Source organism: Plutella xylostella, chromosome 16 (genome assembly GCF_932276165.1).
Source record: "Plutella xylostella chromosome 16, ilPluXylo3.1, whole genome shotgun sequence".
Lineage (NCBI taxonomy): Eukaryota > Metazoa > Arthropoda > Insecta > Lepidoptera > Plutellidae > Plutella > Plutella xylostella.
The window spans coordinates 8,682,916-8,703,336 of record NC_063996.1 but is presented as its reverse complement, the minus strand read 5'-3'; the positions used below and the strand labels follow the sequence as shown (position 1 = coordinate 8,703,336).

Sequence of the window (20,421 nt, the reverse complement as noted above, 5' to 3'; positions counted from 1 at the left end):
AACAAAAAGACAAATAAATACAAGGTGGGGGGTTGTGGGGAAGCCTATTGAATAGAATATTTTATTGGTTTTGCACCGCCTCAAGAGAAAATATATTGCCTTTTATTCCAGCAGCAGTTCTTTGAGGCAATAGAGCGTAGTGTTTTAAAAACGAAAACAAGTTTATACGTTTATTAATGCTATTCTGTATTTTTTCATACCAAATGATATGAATGTATTAGTTAGATATGTTATTTTGAGGATATTAACAATTAAAAAGCAGCAAGACATTAAATTTTCAAAGGCCGTGATCACTGCATTCATAGAGACACATTATAACTTAATCTTTATTTATTTTTGCGGCCAGACTCATAAATTACGAAGAAGAAAGTACAATTTAAGAAAGAATTTCTTTATTTTAAATTCTTACGAACTATTTCTTGTAGAATGGACGACCCTTTAACGAAGTTTGGAGGTTTTTATTACCTATTTCAAGTTGTTTAAAAATGACCAAACTTATAGACCTCTATTGAAGTTGGGGTTCTCTTTTAACCTCAAAGATCAGATAATACATTAATTTAAACTACGTATTGTAGGTACGTATGCGGTTAGCATTACATTTTAAACTTCGTTGAAACACGTATAATGGTATATGCATAATATTTACAGGTAAAGAAAATGTTTATATACCTATAAATTCTGCTATAAACTACTAAACTTACAAAACTTAACGCACCGTGAAATGTCCCACGTTGGCGCCCAATTATTTGCGCTTTAGAATTTGGCGCCCGAACATGGGACATGCTGTGAACTTAGCTTAACTTCATATTATTATATATTACACTGCCAACTTTCCCAGCCAGTTAAATCATCTAATTGCGCTATTGTAAGTTAACAAGCAACGACCGTAGGAGTAATTTAAAACTTTATATCGCTGCAGTCGTTTAAATGGAGTGATCCAATTAGCTCTCAGATATAAATGCTTTAAATTAAGTGCATATGAGTTTCTGAAATACGTTTTAATTAATTTGGATGCTCAATTCGGTTTTATCCGAAGCTGTTTATAATTAATTTTATTTCGTAGCTTTTGAATAATTTACTAAACTTAATCAAATCAAGTTAGTAGCACGCTGCAAGTAGGTACCTAAGAGACGAGACGTTTCTTTTTAACCGAGGTTCTCAATTCTTCTGTATGTATTTTTTATGTTGATCGATTACTCCGTAATTTATGGACCGATTTTGACAATTCTTTTATCACTGACCTGCAGCTCCGGGAAGCTCTGCCTCACGATGAGGGTCCACAGGTTGTACAGCACGCACAGGGTGATCAGCCACAGCCAGTAGAAGTAGAAGTTCTCGTCGGGGTTGACCACGGAGCGCGGCGCGCGCAGGCGGCGGCGGCGCGCGCGCGGGTGTCGCGGCTCTCCCGCCGCGCCCTCGGAGCCTGTGTCTTCTACCTGCAGGTGAGGAGGTAGAAGATGAGAATAGTGGTATAGGGAGCGCAAGTTAATAATGAAACTATACTCACGAGAAATGAAACAGTTCCACTCACAAAATGCCGACACCAAACGACCCCAGTTTTTACCAATATTTAATGGACGTTAAAGATTTCTTCCACGGTTTTCACACCGGTCCACTCTTTGATGTTGCACAGCCACGTCAATTTTCTCCTTCCAGGCCTTCTCTTTCCTTCCACTTTGCCCATTATTATAGCGAGCGAGGAATAGAGAGCGCTGCAAAGAGCTGACTGCCAACCTCCAATGATGGAGAGGCACTATAAGAAGAAGAATCGACATTAAGCTAGCCTTTTCCGTGTAAGAGTAATGTGGTGCTTTTCTAATTGGAACTTTTTCATTGCTCATAGCCTCTCGTGAGTGTATTTTCAAAGTCAGAATATTATTTAGGTACTTTTTCAGTCAAGTCAAGAAGCCTTTGTCCAGCGCTGAATGACTACAGGCTGGCGATGATGATGATATATTTTCTTGTCATTATTTTAACTCCCGTCGGAAAAAGAGGGGTGTCATAATTACAGCATAAATTCAGCTTATATGAGAATGCTGTCTGCAAGTAGCAAGTGCTCACAGCTACATCTTGAAGAAATATGCCGTGAAAGCCTCGGCTTAGCCTGTATTCTATAGACGATAAAATATAAAGTGCACTTTTCAATGGAATTACTCAGTTAACTGTAATGTATATAATATGCGTTAAGTAGTTTTCTAAGAGTAAATAATTATTGCGTAGAGAGCTCTGAAAGATACTATCACTTTTACTGATATTATGTGAGCAAAAGTCGTATAGATATCATAAAGCGGGCGACTCAGAAACTCATGTTTTGTCTACGATTTCGGAAAATTCACTAATATGTGGTTACAAATTACCTACTCATTTTTTATAAACAAATTTCAGTATGTGGAGAAGAATAGTACCAAAAATGTTTTAGAAGAAACCCCTCCTTTGGCTTCTTTATTTATCTACCACTTTTACAACACACTTATTTATATTGAAAAGTATACTGACTACATAATCCTTACCTAAATAAATTTTAGAAGTAGACCTCAACTTATAATACAAACAAACAAAAGTGTTGATCCAGTTTACAAATAAACAAATACAGAAACTCGCTTTGATAAAAACTATATTCCGCATGCCATAGCAGTCTTAATGGTCTGCATTATTTATGAGCAAATATTTTACCTCTGTGTTCCATTTACTCACCGTTTCCTGGGTCTCAGGTATCTGTCGCGTTGAAAACCTTTTCAGAAACGAGTCTTCTCTTTTCAAAGGAGGTTTTTTCTGTATTGCGGAGCTCAGTTGCACCGTCGTCCGCAGTTTCATCCAACGCTGATTTGATTTGGTTCTGAATTTGAATTAAATCAGTTGTAAATCACAGAACAACAGAATAGGTGCGTGGAGCTCAAAATGGTGTGTGATGCGGCATGCGAACAGTGGTTAGTGGAGTGGTGGTTGGACAGTCTGAAGTGGTAGTTTTTACAGAAGATTATTCTTGCTCAGATATTAAAATTGATAATTAAATATTGTATTGGAATCTTTTGAACTGTATAAATTTCGAAACGGAGTCAATGTTAATAAGTTGGAAATAGCAAATTTTAGTGTTCGTGCTGTTTAGTTATTTTAAAAGTATAACTATTTCGATAAATATAGTTGAGAGCGTGCACAAAAACTACCTAATCATTGACATGCTGCATTGCAATCTCTTCATCTAGTTAAATAAATAGATTAAACTCTATATAGTTATAATGTAACAAAGTTTTGTGGAGAGTAGATCAGAGTCAAGTGACTAGGAGACCATGAACTAACCGACAGCGACACCCAGAGACAAACGGAATTGCTTCGCTGAAAACTTTTCGTGATGTTACTTTGCGAACTAAAGTTTAGAAAGCAAATGCTATTAACAAAGTAACAGACGAAATGTGGTTCAACGACCGCGTTTGTCCGGCGATCGCCGTCGGGAAACTCTAAATCTAAACTAATCTAAGTATAATAGTCAAGATAGAACTATTAAATCTATGAAACAGTCGAAATGCATTGAACAATGATATTATACTGAATCCCAACACAGAACGGACTAGAGAAGACACAAGTTTACAAGAGAGAGGGGTCCAATTCTCGGATGACGAGCGAACACCGACCTTGACGGTGCGGCCAACATCGCCCCCTGACCGTCGTTCGACTCGATCGAGAACTGTCCCCCGAGAACAAACGAAGACCTATCACACATACGAAGGTTGGGAAACACACACAAACAAATACTCGCAACCTCCCGAGGGTCGAACCTTTTGATTTTCCTCAAGGCTTGGTAGTAGGCCATGACGGCTTGCACATGCCTCCACCTATGCCCTCGCTTGTCGGAGCCAGGGGCATCTTCCTGGTCTTTCGAGCTCGAGCTCGACGCGAGCGCGAGCCTACAACATGTCGTCGTGTCACGAACAGGCCAGCTCTCCAAATATCAGTCCATCTTAGTGGGTCACCGGGGCGCCGGCGATGGCATACAAGTGTTCGATGCCTTCCTACTCAATATTTATAGCATTACATTCCCAGACTGAATATTGAATTATCGTGTCGAACGACAAGCTAATGGCTTTTAAACTTTTTAGATACACTTAAATGACAGCGCCGCTGCCCCGGATAGTTTTATAACAGTGATTAAATACAATTTTAAACTACAGTGTCATTGCAATACGGTGTCAGCAGGTTGCATACTGAGGGGTAAGATAAGCTGACATTTCGAGGCCTAGGAATAGGGGCCCAGTGTTGTATGTTGTGTCGTACGGGTATTGTGAAGACGGCACAATTCATGCATAGATTCGGTCCTACAAACACTGTTGTGTAGTGTTTGTAGATGGTTGTCTAGAGCAGTGCTGAGCATGTATATTGTATGTGCCACTACTGACGACGGCCGCTGCTGTGGGTACCGCCTGCTGGTGAATATCTGACTTTCACATGTATTTGGAGTGCTAGCAAAATAAAGTAGAGAATTAGGTATGTATCTTCATAATCAACTGTGATATTTTTTCCAACAATTATAAATCTTTGTAAAGTTCGTTCTTGAAAAACAGTATTTAGAGGTATAAAGACATAGAACTCAAAAACAAAGAGTACCTACTTACTTACCTAAGAACTTTCATAATTTCTGCGCTGCGACAGGTAGATATATACCAGGTATAATTATATAATTATTTCTATGTTTAAGTGCTCGCCAGTCAGATACAGTAAGTTATTGCAATTAATAATCATTGAAACGTATAGGTATTTTCCCAGAACTTGCGAACTTCCAAGAAGGATTAATAAGCACACAAAGTTTACTATAATATTAAAAAAACTGGCCAGAATTTTGTTTCCAGAAAATGAAGTATTTTTCATTTTGAAGAATAATTACAGAACTGATTTAAGCTTGAGTGGACCTTTTCACAAGTTAAGCAACTGAGGTACACAAATGCATTTTCAGGTTATAAAAGCAGGTTCGCAAAAGTAGGTCATATTATGCAATAGGAACTATACTTATCAACCTGAACAACTGCGTCAGTTCAACAACTGGAGCTTAGACTGCACTAATGAATTTACCCCCCGAAGTTGTTACACAAAGTAACTAAATAGTACCTAAATTGTAGTTTCATAATGTCTCTGTTTTGCGGTGAAATTGCATGCCTTGGGCTAGAGAGAACCATCTTGCTTCGTCTTCATAACCCAGGTTTGTTTGCAGACGAATCGATAAAATGTTCTATTTCAGCAGGTCACGGAAAATAGACGAGCCTATAAACATAAATAACATACTTACATAGGCCATCAATTTGAGAAGGTGTGATTCTAAAGTTTACTCCTTATTTACACTTTTAAATTAGTATGTTTCTGAAAAAAATAATTAAAGTAAAGAAAGATAATTTGCGTCTAGCAACATATAAGTAATTAAATAAGTACCTCTTACCCAAAAATACTCAAAAACTCAAGGAGTTCCACACTGTGACATAAATAATATATTTTATAATAATTTGTTTGAGACTATGGAACCTTTAAAAACTCACTCGTATTCAAAAAAGTCGTAGCTGTGTATATTTCCTTATTTTTTTTTATTACTTTGAGATATCTAATGAAGAGATGATGGAGTATATTGCAGTTAAAAAACTATTCATGCTTCTAGTTATAGCGCATTAAATGTTATTTAAATATGGTCAGTATTGCTTGATGTAATCATAAAAACTAGGAATACTAACCTAACTTTATGCGCCATGCACGATATAAATGCATAGTTTCTTCTATATGTTTTATATGTATAAGTACTAACTTAAATGTATGTGGCTTTAAGCTATATTATTTTGCTAGCAAAACAAATATTGTTTCAAAGGCAGGCTCAACTGAACTGAAAATCTCGGAATAAAATGTATTTTTTTTACAATTAATTCCAGATTTGTTTTCAAATTGAACCAGGTTTAACCCGATCACACACAGTTGGATAGCTACAAATCAATTGAGGTTTTTATTTTCGATACGTAAGTTAATTCGCTTTTGTGCTTCACGTTATTGGGGCAAATAATACTTATACTTCGGTTTTTTCAGGTGAGCAATAATTCATGGCAGATCCCATCCCATGGCAATCCAATTGATACTTACTGCAATTTAATCGTGTGTTTAGTGTCATGAGGACACGATTTTTACCAGTTAAAAACATTATATTCAGAGAACTAGATACTTTTAACTGCTTGCAGTTCGTTCAATAAATACATTGATAAATTGTCAGCCTAAGTGCCAGTTTCTCCATTCTCGGTTAGATCATAACCAGGGAGTAGTGGTTAACTTTTGACACATCTGTCATGAATTTTATATGGAGATGACGTTTAAATATCAATCCCTGTCGGTTAGATAACCGACAATGGAGGAATTGCCACTAAAGGTTACAACTGACCATTAATAGAGCAAATACATAATTTATAAACAAACGAATTTAGTTTTAACAGACTTCAAAAACATACCTTCTCCTTAAATTATTTTGTTTTATAACCCCATCCAACTGCGCATGACCAAGTTCCAGTAGAACAGAAGCCGGTACCCAGTGGCTCAGTAGTGCAGCGCTACTAGCATAGCACGGTAGCAGTTCGAATCCGGTCGTGCCAGCCAAGTGCTCAGCTAAACAAGCCTTTAGAAGCCTACACATAGGGTTCATTTCCGCACTTACATATCTTCTATCGGCTTCGCATTACTAGTGAACGGAGATAGCTTGCTCAGTAATCTAAATGGAAAAGTCAAGTTCAATTTACAGAAGAAGGAAAATAAATATATATGTATAGATATGTGATATTGTAACAATTAATTACAATAACAATATAATTTAATGGTGCTTTTTTGGTAGCTGTCTATGCTATAATTAACCTTAAGTAGGAGTAACGATTCTTTTATCCAGTATCAGGGCAAATTATTATTTTATAGATTTTCTATATTGGATGGATTTGGTATATTGCACCGATACTGAATTGTGACTTAACATAACTGATATTAAGTAATGTACCTATGCAGTTTATTATGATTTCTTTCATACCATAGATAATTCTTTACTAAAATAGTAATTTAGGTATTTATTAACTCGAGTTAGGTAATTCCATCCATTAATAAATTAATTAAATGGCAACTAAACATTTTTCATTGCTATTAATTTACCAAGAAGTAAAATATTTTATGCATTCATTTAAAAACTCATGACAATTATTTAAATAACTAAGTTCATCAAAGAAGGCGAACACACAATACCATATCGATTAGCAGTATATAATATACACTATGTATACATATTATGTATTCTCAAATTGGCTCCGCGGTATAAAAATAAAAAAGTGAACAACCGATTAATATAGCCCACTGGTTCACGAGCAGTTCTTAACCGACTGCTGCAAAGCAAATATATTATGTTAACCTTGGTGCAAATTGAAACATGATTGCTCCCAGTAATACTCTCACGTATGAAAAAGTTTAAAGTTATGGCTAACACCCAGGGTAAGACATTACCAATCACCTTAAAAAACAAAACAGAAATCGGTTAAGCCGTTAGTTTGCTACGCTACCCGACAGATACACAGAAACCTTAAACTTATAGTACCCCTTTTTCGAGGGTGCTTAAAAGATACTAAATAAATAAATGCTTTAATTGTTTCGGTTAAACAATTAAAGCACTTAATTTCAGTGTAATTGCTTTCTTTAAGCTTCAAGTGAGCGCCTAAGTTTGAACCATTAATTATTGTTCAGGGAGTCTTCCTATGCAAATTCTCTTACTTTCGAGTTTTTATCTCTTGCTTCAACTTTCTCTCTTCTCGAGGGTGTAAAACGCTCCTATTGATATGCAAACGGCTGTGGCCAAAAGTTGGTCGGTATTATTATACAGTAGTACGGTCAGCTGCATAAGTAGCTATACACTTTTGTATCTTGTCAAAGTACTTAACAAATCGCCAATGTTTGATTGAGATAATACATGAATAGGCAATTTGAGTGTACAAAAATGTATAGCTATACTTATGCATATGCAACTTTAATATGTTTGTAACGGGTTGTTTGACAGTCAAGTAACAAGTCGATCACTTTTCGAAGAAAACACACATCGTTGACTCGTCGATGAACTTACAGAAGTTCTTTATTTCTCATTCAAAAATCTCTACCAGTAGAAACGATAAAACTCTTATAATTATATCATTATTATATACCATGTTTATTGATACCTTGTGCAAGTAATATAGTTCTAGCCTAATTACGGTTGTCTAAAAATAATTATGGTACAGTGCCGGGATAAAGTGCATAAGTACCTATATACAGGGTGGCCCATTTAAACGAGTACTTTTGTCCAAAATAAGTTTCTATCTCTCGTCCCTATTGAAAACTAGGCTACCTATATCCTATTCAATTTGAGCAACAGTATTCCCTATTTAGAAATAGAGCCAATTATGACTAAATATCAAGCTCATTCGATAGCAAATTCTCATACACAAATAGACTTGTTATTATTAGCAAGTTTTACTGTTTTAGCCGATAATGCGTCGAAACCGCATGTGAAAATAACGAAATTTTATTTCTATTGGCGGTATTACACTCACATGCAATTAAAAAGTTCCACAAAATACCGACACCAAAATAACCATATTTTTTAAATAGCAATTTTAATTTATAATTTGAACACAATATTTACGTGTTTAGTTGGTATTATATTTTGGTGCGCAATTAAACGTATATTTATACAAACATATGGGTGAATTTCCCGCGGCCAAAAATTGCGTGGCATCAATGAAATCGGTACTAAAAAACCAAGTTATAATGTTCTAATATTTTTTTCCGGTTAAGTGAAATAGTTGTCTATGTGTAGCACTAAATATTGTATTAATAGGAGTAATGGATATTTTTAAATAAAACATTAAACCTCCAAATCTTTCATTGCCGTGTCTGTCCCCACGTAACCACGTTTTGTATTATTCTTCATTGATGAAAAAAAATTGAGTATTGATAGTTAAACTTAGTTTCATTTGATACATTAATAGTTAAAGTATTGTCACGGAATACATTTATTGAAATATATAAAGAATATAACGAACGGTAAGTGAAAATTTATGTGTCCCAGAACTTCTGTTCATCGCCGTGTCCTAAATATGATCAAGGCTATTGTTTTACCTATGAACTTGGGTGCCCCCCTCAGTGCGCTAATCGTTTCTTACAAGTGTCGCCTAACTGCTAGACGTGGCAGGTTCATCGGTGCCCGGGTTTTTGCGCAATAGTGAAAATCAGTAAAATTTTTGGGACTGGACAATTTTTCTTTCATTGCCGTGGATAGATATAACTTCTATAAAATTAAGTTTGTCTTCTAGAACAAGCATTCAAAAGAAAGCTTTTTGAAAATATTTACCTTATAAAGTGTTTATTTCTTCGAATAGTTAATACTTTTTTAGTTATTTATATTTAATGCCTTGTTTTTCATCGCCATGCTTTCATTTCCGTGGCTTCCGTGGCCAATATTTGCTATGGCAATGAAAAAAAAGCCACGGCAATGAAAAAAATTTCATTGCCATGTCTTGTTAAATAATTTGTATTCATTGCCGTGGTTAGGTTATTCATTTCCGTGGCTAGGTTATTCATTTCCATGACTTATGTTTTCATCGCCGTGGTATGTATGATTAGGCAAAGTAACATATCTTTACCATCTTTTACCTGTAGTACAGGTAATACCGATCACTGACATTACCTACAGGACTAGTCAAATTACCAGTGAGTCAAATTATCATTTTGCAGAGCGTTAAAACGGGTGCGTATCGCGATGTTTAAAAACGAAATATATAATATTATATTAATAATAACAATGACAACATAATTATAATGAACGTTATGTATAAATAAGATCGGTGGTAGCTCAGTCGGGTAAGCGCCCGCTTCCCACGCCAATGATGCGGATGCGAATTCCGGCACTGACATGTACCAATGTGTTCCTTTGAATTTAAATACAATGTATACCATCACTCTTACGGTGAAGGAAAACATCGTGAAGAATCCTGCATATCTACCTATAGATTTAGCACATCTAGATAATATGTGAGCCCACCAACCCGCTGTGGACCAGCGTGGTGGGAAATAGTCCAAGCTTAGAAAGGCAGCTTAGACCTTGGGGATATGCACATTGCACAAAGGTCCCATTCGAGAGAGCCAGGTGCAGGTACTTACACCTCCCACAGATAGTAGAATAGAATATAACAAACATCTCTGCAGGAACTCAGCTGGATGCTAAGTGGCCTTAATGCTGCTTGCACCGTGTAGGCCTCCGTATGAACTTGGGCAAGACAAAAGTCATGTAGAATGTTCAAAACCGGAGCCGGTGATCGTTCGTGAGACAACTATCGAAGTTGTGCAATAATATGACTACCTGAGGCAGACTGTTCGGCTAGGCAGAAGCAACTTCGACAAGAAGGCTGAAAGGCGCATCCAACAGTCTTCAACCATTGCGCCCTGCCAGTTATGACATATGGTGCATATACGTGGACACTGATGGTGGGACTGGTCCACCGATTTAAAGTCACTCAGCGTGCTATGGAGAGAGCTATGCTTGGGGTTTCTCTAATGGATGGTATCAGAAAAGAGGTTGTACGTCAGAGGACTAAGGTTACCAACATAGCTGTCAAAATATGCAAGCTTAGGCAGGTAGCCGGTAGTGGTTGGATTCGGAAGACCGAGGACCGAGTGTTGTGGCGCTCCTTGGGAGAGGCCTATGTCCAGCATTGGATGATTTATTATAGGCTGATGATGATAACATGTACATTTCATATTATTATACCAATTAAAATATACTATGATTTAGCATAAAGTTCATAAAATATTCTATCATATCACATAATCTGTTAAATTACACAACACCATCAAAACCTCTAGCACCACAACCTAAAGATAGGTGCGATGACGAGAAAAGCGAGGAGGAGCGGTTAAGTGCACATGTTCATCAAAAGCGAAGCGGGGCTACATGGGCAGACGCTCTATGTTTAGGTTTTGGTGCAAGGAGTTTTGACTGCGTTATTATTATTGGCGCTATGTAGGGAGACGCTTAGCTGACCAACATGTGCACCTAACCGCACCTATCTTTATATTTTGGTGCTAGGTGTTTTGCCGGTGTTGTGTAATTCAGCACAGATTATGTCATATTATAGTATATTCTATGAATTTTACATAAAATGAACAGTATACGAATTGGATATTATACCTTATGAAAATATAGTTGTTATAGGTAAGGTTTATCATATGTTGTGAACGTTATTAGTGTGAAATGAAACATTTTGTTTTATACGTCGCAATACGGACCCCACAATGCTACTTAGAGAATTCCATACTATATTCTTATTTTTATATACATACTGTCGTTCTTTCTTTGGTTCCAATATCTATCCAAATATTTCTGCCATACATACCATACCTGTCTAAGTTTGCGTTTCCCACAGTCTTTTTTAAAAATTGCAGTGGATTGATTCTTTCATTTCCATTTTATACAGTTCTTTCATTGCCGTGGAAGTTTGTTTCATTGCCGTGGGTCTTTGTTTCATTGCCGTGGACGCTTGTTTCATTGCCGTGAACGCATGTTTCATCGCCGTGGCACGAAATTTTTAATCATCCGTATCTCATTCAGTTTTTAACTTATCTGCTACCCATTTAGTAAGAACACTAACATTAACAAAAACTTTAATAAAAGCGTTTTTCTAATATAAAAAACCTTAAGATAAAAAAGTCCACGGAAATGAAGATTTTTTAGGACTTGTTGAAATCCACCCATATATACTTTAATATTGCAGATTCATTAAGTTTGATGTTTCCAGTAAGTTAGTGCTGCTATTGAAACTTTTTCATTGCTCGGGAGTGTATGTTTTGTTTCTCCATAGTTAAATGACAGTAGAGGTATGTACAGTACACTATGGGGCAAACAAACCTGACTCGTCTCAGACAGTATTGTATTTCTGTGAGGGGTCAAATTTCTTTGCCTAAGACTGTACCTACTTAAAACGTAGAGCTTCCTTAAAAATTATAGGTGAGAATTACACCGCACACGTTTTGAGGGACACACGAGAATTAATTGCAAAATGGTCACTTTTATTATTTAAGTATGACCTACTATTTATATTCGATTTCAAAGGCGTAATGTTCAGAATAGCTTCCTTGGATAGAGTAGGAGCATGTATCCTCACAAATTAGCTTCTACATTGATAGTCAGGTCGTTTATCAAACCGTTAATTTAAAATTAAGATAGAAATCAATATTTTTTCTCTCTCTCTCAGCCTTCCGTAGTCCACTGTTGGACATAGGCCTATCCTAACGATCGCCACCCCAAACGGTCACCCGCCATCTGCATCCAGCGGCTTCCCGCTACCTTCCGCAGATCATCAGACCAACGGGTTGGGGGGCGACCGACACGCCGTTTGCCGACACGGGGTCTCCACTCCAGAACCTTTCTACTCCAGCGGTCGTCGGCTCTGCGGGCTACGTGGCCAGCCCATTGCCACTTCAGCGTGCTAATCTTTTTGGCTATGTCGGTAACTTTAGTTCTCCTGCGGATTTCTTCATTACGAATCCTATCTCGCAGGGACACGCCTAACATAGCCCTTCAATATCATCAATATTTAGATCAATAAAATCATTAAACTCTATTAATCACTTTAAGTAAACGTTTCGACAGATCTAAATTTTGAGATCTACTTATACCTACGTCTTGTACGGGATTTACAATTTGCGAATATGAAAAAGTTTGCGTTTCTGACATGTCATCTTGAAACATTATAGATATCTGTTAAAAGTTTGATGATAGTGTCCGCTAGGGGCGCCACTATATAAGCGAGAAAACGTAAACTTTACGTATTGTACAAACTATGAAACCCGTACAACACCTATTCATTATGTTCCAATAACCCTCTTATTACAATGTGCTTAAAGACCCACCTTTGTCCAGGACTCTTGCTCTCACTACTGGCGTTGTTGCTTGAGTCTTCATCTTCCTCCCTAGATGTCGCTGCAGACAGCACCCGCGATGATATGTTCTGGTCGCTGCCATCGTTGTCCTCCTCTGACGCGCGGCTGTTCCCTTCCTCGGCCTGGGGAGAGAAAGAGATGGGTGTATGTTTAGTGAGGTAGCGCATGTTGGAGTGTACGCGGGTTTTGTAGCATATTTTTTTAGATGAAATAATTTATCTATTATTTATCTTTTTTGGATAAATAATTTTGAGGATAAGTCTTTGTCATTGAAGGTAAGAAATACTAATGTAGTTAGGTATGATTCTTATAATTAATTAAAATTTTTATTTACTATCAGGACTTACTGCTAGAAACTAACATATGAGTCAACCTAGAGAAGGTAAGTAATGTACAAGACTGTCACTGGGTAAGACATTTATTTTTATTTCACATCTCACATGTAAGAAATGCCTAAATATTATTATTAGTACACATTTTCTTAGATATGAAAAACTAAACTTAATTGAATCACTTACCTGAATTCTTATGAGTGGAATTCTTTCTTCCATAATCGGGTTAATTATTATAAAAGCAGAAAATCATCACATAATTAACAATCATCTGTTTTTTCATGCATTTTTTGTTTATTGTTCAAATAAGTGCACTTGTGGGTTCTACGATGCATTTTTAACTTAAATGGGATTTTTACAGGAATTTACACAGTTTCGGAAAATGTTTTTTTGGAAGGAGTTTATGGAAACTGGTAAGAACATACTGAAAGATTTAAATCTAGAGTTCTGTGTATCATGCATAAGTAAATAAGTACTAAAGATAGCTTAGATAAAAAAAAATATTAGCTCTTATAAGCCGATAAAATGATTCACTGCTCAATATTTATTCTTCAGGCCAGAACACTCTGTCCTCGGCTTTCCTCATCCATCCACTACCAGCTACTGCCTCAGATCTAAATGATGTTAAAATACGCATATTTTTTTTCATAAAGTTATATAAAAAAACAAAAAATACTCTACACTGATGCACTACAAAAAAGAATCAGAAAGTTCATAAAAATCTTCTTGATTACATCGGACTCTACATAAATCTGTTACCAATTAAAACCTCGTGAAAATGTCGCTTCAGATTCTGTCTCAATCAGTTTTGAGCGTTACCCCGTGGGGTCAAAGTGTTAATTTGTTTGCTAAGCCGCAGTATTACGGTTGTAGTGATGTGACATGATGGGACAAAATCACAAAATATTTCGGCCGCATATTAATTGTAGGGCTTGGTTACTACTGTATAATATTTACTTATCATGACTTTACATCAATTTCATGTACCTACTTAACTACAAATGTCAACAAAATCCGCTGATCAGAGACTTAAAGAAAGCGGATGCTATTAAGAAATCATAATATGTACCTTGTACCTACATAGTTTTTTTTATTTCAAACATTCTTTTTTTTATTCATATTGTGATCACTGGGTGACTGCTCGAATAATTTATTTACGGTAGCCCCTATATTTCACTATACACAACATGTATTTAACCAAACTATTTACGGCTGAAAAAGGAATCAAAGTAAACCTAATCAAAGAGGTCGGATTTCACGATAAGGCCGCCATTGTTCATTGTTCCTAGTTTACAAGTATTTTTTTTGTATGTTTCATTATTTGTGGTGATATGAATAAAGTCAAATTCTATTCTATTCTATTTTCCACGAACGCTGAAAGCCGAATAATCTTTCACATCACTACAGTGATGCAACTGCGAGGAAGTGGAGACCTAATTGGTTCGGCGAGATGCGATCGAGATTTGTAAACCGGATGCGAGTTTTTATTTTTTAATCTGTCGTTAGTACTTGAGAGGCAAAGGTGACGGTTTGATCGGGCAAAAATAACCTGTATGTTTTTTTTTGTTTTTATATTTTTATGGAGTATTAATATAAGACCTATTGACCTACTCCATGTGGAAATTTATCATTGACGTATAAGTTTAGGTTAGTTAAGTCTACGTTGTGTACTTGCGATGTACGTAAAGTAGGTCACAACACACATAACCACGTATAAAATATAAAAAAACCTTCCTACGTATTCATTCAAATACCATAAACTTCTTATACCTACAGAAACCCCTTTATCCCGTAGGGTCAGTTCCGGGAAACATATTAGGGTATGAATAATTTGTTTATTTAGATCCGTCCGATATTTGTGTTCACTCATTCAATATTATACATATTATTATGTACATTTGTGGATTTTGAAGACATTTTCCTCGCAACTAAAAAAAAGTTAGTAAAAAAACTGTAGCGAAGCGTCCGTAGTCGAGCGGGCCTCAGTGATCGTAACTGATCGCTGAGGTTAAGCAACAACTGACACGGTCAGCCATTGGATGGGTGACCAATTTCAAGTGGTGCTTTTCTGGACGCTTCCGTGCTTCGGACGGCACGTTAAGCCGTGGGTCCCGGTTGCTGCTTCGGCAGCAGTCGTTAAGCCTAGTCAGAGGCCTTCGGGCGGCTTGAAAACATCTGACAGTCGGGTTGCCCACTTACCCGACAACTCTCTCAGCACAAGCTTGCTTGTGTTGGGGTCCACCAACCCGCACTAGGCCAGCGTGGTGGACTAAGCCTAAACCCTTCCTTCATTGGAAGGAGACCCGTGCCCCAGCAGTGGGGACGTAATGGGTCGTGATGATGATGAAAAAAACTGTAGAAATCCGTTAAAAGGGGCAAATTTTAAGCTCCAATTTCTCCATAGTAGGTTAGATCGTAACCAGGAAAAAGTTGATCAATTATACGTCATCTCCATATTAAATTCTTGACAGATGTGTCAAAAGTCGAGCAATAATCCCTGGTTATGCTCTAATCCACTATGGCAAAATTGGCACTTCGAGTGATGTAAACCTATTGCGATGTGTATTAATTCCTAAATATTGAATTATTTTTGTTTGAAGGTGTGTGTTCTACAACAGCTTATCTTTATCAAAATTAATCATTCACCAAAAAGCTATCCTTACAAACCAGAAGTGACAAAAGTGGTTTCCCATCTAATTTATATATTCTGTCACTGTCCTAAAGCATCTTCTGTAAGACATTCTGCTTCTAATTAACCAAGATTTCAATTAATCTCTTAAGATGGTGAAAGAGGGTCCCATGCAAAAAGGTTTTAATCTTCATCAGTGTCGCTGACTTACAACGCTTAGACAACACAGGGGTGCAGTTGTTTCGTAAATAATACACACTCACGCTTGGTATATCTCACTCATGTATACTATACAGGATGATTGCTAAGTCGACGTATGTAGTCTTTAAATGGGTGATAGAGAAAGGAAAGGAAAATTTCCAGTCAAGTGAACCCTATAATACCTTATCCAATACAATACTTAAAAATTTCTCAGATGATTTAAGTTTTTGCCAAATTTGTATCTTTAAAACAAATTAAACAAAGTTCAGTCCCTTGTATTGTATACTTGAACAGAGGACTTTTGTGATTTTTAGGGAAAACCCTAGAGCCGTCGACATATCCGAGTATACTCTTATTGTAAAAGCTGCAGCCTATCAACCAGCAATATCCACGTCGACAGCTCTTCACCTGCAGTGCAAAGTTCATCAGTCAGAGACAACTGGGTCATATTATAAGCACTCGTGATCTGGAGTATTCTGGACAGCTATAAATACCTAATTGATATAGTCAAAATGGTTTGTTTTTTGTACTGCCTGTATAGTCTACAACTACATTTATCTCAGCCTTACCCTTATGGACTTAGTATACTTTTGAAGCACCCTAAAAACTTTTTTTTTATCCCAATGATGTTTTGTCATGTAAAACTATTAGGGCGCCTTCAAATTAGTCGCTAATTGTCGCGCGGCTGCAGCGCTGCTGCAGCGCTGCAGCCGCGCGACAATTAGCGACTAATTTGAAGGCGCCCTTAATACCTACCATTGAAAAATTAGATCTACGAAAGGCAAATTTTTTAATCAAAGAATTTCAGAATCTTCGAATACCACTACACCAGTATATCTTGATAGCATAGCAGCTGCTTCATTGTCCAGAATATGCCGGTGGTAGTGAAACTGCCGAGTCATCGTCAGAGCGAGTGTTTGTCGAAACACTCCCAGACTCTGAGGGGTTACTCTATATGTATAACGATAAACCAAGTTGCGGACCGCTGCTGCGCGAGCCACGATTCTATCTCGTTATAACTTAACCAAATACACCAAAAAAGAATTTTCAAAATCGGTCCATAAATGGCGGAGTAATCGGTGAACATACCTAAACAAGCTATACAACAGGTGACTGACTCTAAATATCTCGGTATTATTATTGAGAATAACTTTCATTGGAAAAAACATATTAACTGTTTAATAGATAAGCTTAGAATTCTGTTAGTAAAATTCCACAAGTTAAAGTACTCAGTTCCACGTTCTGTCCTTTATTGCCTGTATTTTGCCCTGGTAGAATCTTTAATAACTTATGGAATAACAACGTACGGTAGTTCTTTTAAAACCTATATAAATAAAATTAAAGATATACAACGACGATTTCTAAAGATTCTATTAGGTAACAATAAGGAGGACAAAAACACGTGTTTGTTTAAACAATGTAAAATTCTACCTGTTGATAAAAAATACTCCTTTGAAGTTGCTAAGGCTGAGTATTGGCAGGACACTTTTAAATCTAAACCTAAATCCAAAATTAATACGAGGAAAGTAACAGAGGGACGGTTGTTTGTACCTAAAGTTAATAATGTTTATGGTAATCGAACTAAAGAATATGTTGTGCCTAAAATATTTAATGTGATGTCAACTTTAACAAAAGATGTTATGCCAAATAAAATCAGAGCTAGAAACACTGCGCTAAAAAACCATTTTTTGCAAATTTAGATCTTAATCTTAGTGTTGCTAAGTACTATTTATAAGTGTTAACATGATATAAGTACCTACCTAAAATTTTGTGAATTAAGGAGCGTTAATTAACCCCGAGAAACAACTGTGTTGTTTGGGGTATCATGTATACTGTGCACTTTTTATGGGATTAATAAAAGATTTATTTATTTATTTATTTATAAAAAAAAAACATACATACAGACGAATTGAGAACCTCCTCCTTTTTCGATGTCGGTTAAAAATAAACGTGTCGATTGCAGACAGCTCTCGTTTGTTACTTTTTCATCAGAGAGAATAGAGTAATCCTTCTGTTCATCAGTTCATCGTACTGTATTAAAAATGGGTTAGACATAGGTAAAATATTATGAATGTACAGGATGTTTGAAATAGTTTTTTTCCGCAGAAAAGACTCGATTCAGGTGAATATTATGATGTTTTTAAGGATTATCCTCTACAAAAAAAAATTTACGAAAGATTATAAAACCTTAATAGTGAATAGCAAAAAGTGTACATATTTGAATAGGAAATTCTATTAAACTATAAACTATATTAAAGGAGGTAAACAGCTCATAATACCCAAGGGCTATAATAAAATGGTACAAGAGAGTACACAACACAGCGAAAGCAAAAGGCAATACTGAAAGAGTATAAAGAACGGAATTTTATTAATGACGTTGCCGTTGCTTCTTTCATATATTCTCTTCTGGATTTCTCCCTGGCAACCCTACGAACCGGGTGTCAAAAAAACAGCTGATTAAATTTATTTTAATATTACTAAATTTAATGTCTAATTACGTATAAAACTAGTGTTAACTTAAAGAATATAGTGTTATACAGCTGTGCAAATGAAGACAAGCCTTCAAACCCTGAAATAAAACACTTACGGGACTCGGATATTTGAAGCAGCGGCACCTGTCAAAGTTCGAATTTGCCAACGGATATCTATCAGGGGAGTATTGTTAAAATTACATATTTTTACTAGTATTACTCATTTAAAATCATAAACACTAAATTATTTAATCATTATTCATTAGTTTGCTGCATACGTGAAATGTTTTTCACACTTCCTTAACCCACTTTTAGACTTTGTCATTTTCAAACTTTGTTGTTTTCATTTCTAATTTTCAAACTTTCTATTAGCTTTTGTATCCCTTATTCCCTATTCTTACTATATCATAGTCCCACCTACTTAATTGCTATTAGTACTTCATTGAATAATGATCAAGTGATTGTTTTTTGGCTTAAAGTTTACATAATTCTAATAAGTCAATAATAACACTGAGTACCTATTCATTTAAGTAACATATTATGCATATTACTCCCTCCCCACCTATAGTTTGTGTTCATGACTACATTGTTTATGATAACTAACAAATAAGTTACCATTTGATCATTTTTGCATAGACTTACAATATACTTACTTAATAATTATTATAACCTATTGGTATCTGGTTTGATCAAGTTATACCTAAAGAGGGTTATTTTGTGTCTTGGATAATCATCTTCTCGGTTCTACCTATCAAGATACTAACGGGTAACCCCGGTTGGTTTTCAGAGATGTCGAGGATGATGACCCGGAAGGTGCAGAGCCGTGACCTGGAGATCCAGCTGAGGACAGCTTTGGAGGATCTCAAGGCGTCTCGTGACCTCTCAAGCCAACTGATGGCAGAGCGGGAGGACAACGAAAAGGAATTTGATTTCCTTTTGAAAAAGAACACCGACTTAAAGAATGTCATCGCTCAAATGGACATCCAATACCAAGACTTACAAGGCAGATGTGATGAGCTGGAGATTGTACTGAGATCAAACACAGAGTGTCAGGATTTATATGAAGCTGCCTTGACAAAGATCTGCAGCCTGGAGCATCAACTGGCTGAAGCACATACAGAAATCCAGCAAATAAATGAAGCACATGCAAGCGAAGAAACAAATAAGACAATGGCATTGTACGATGAATTAGTCACCCTACATCACACCCCTATGCCAACAATAGACCTCACCACTCCAAGAAAATCAATCAATATCAAAGGTGCAAACAGGCTTAAAAAATATATTAAAATAAATAAATATATTAGGAAGTCTGAGCGAGCACTGAAACAGCATAAGACGTACCTTCCATTGAAAAAGGATAGAGTGAGACTACAACTACTTGTGAATAAATACGAAGAAGAGATGTCGGACTACAACCAGAAACTCGCAGACAACAACCAAGAGTGCCAGTTCAACATGGCTATGCTACAGTCTAGGCTGGCCACATTGAAGTCTGCCCTAGACCAGAGAACTGTGGAGTATGAAAACCAGCTGCTGGTGCTGAGAAGTGTGGGCTTAGTTCGGGTTGAGATGCTGCCGGAGAAGTCTTCACCTGCTGAAGCCTCCACCGCATCTCCGGAGGCCACCACCACCACCTCGGAGGCCACAAATAGCATCCCGTTGGCCACCACTGAACTCACCACTGGTCTCTCGAGGACCACCACCGGACTCTCGGGGACCACCACCATCCTCCCGAGGGCCACCACCAGACTCCTGGCGGCCACCACCAGCATCCCGTTGGCCACCACTGGACTCACCACTGGTCTCTCGAGGACCACCACCGGACTCTCGG

General features: G+C 36.8%; 1 protein-coding gene across 1 annotated transcript in view; it reads right to left on the bottom strand.

Moving 5' to 3' along the window:
• The window catches only part of LOC105385005, a 149,194-nt gene that overhangs the window by 42,619 nt on the left and 86,154 nt on the right, over positions 1–20,421 (bottom strand). The window contains exons 2-5 of the mRNA XM_048626150.1: positions 12,925–13,076; positions 6,668–6,721; positions 2,695–2,836; positions 1,242–1,436 (exon numbers count right to left, since the gene is read on the bottom strand). Of these exons, the coding sequence (XP_048482107.1) occupies positions 1,242–1,436; positions 2,695–2,836; positions 6,668–6,721; positions 12,925–13,076 (543 nt within the window). The remainder of the gene's footprint in view (positions 1–1,241; positions 1,437–2,694; positions 2,837–6,667; positions 6,722–12,924; positions 13,077–20,421) is intronic.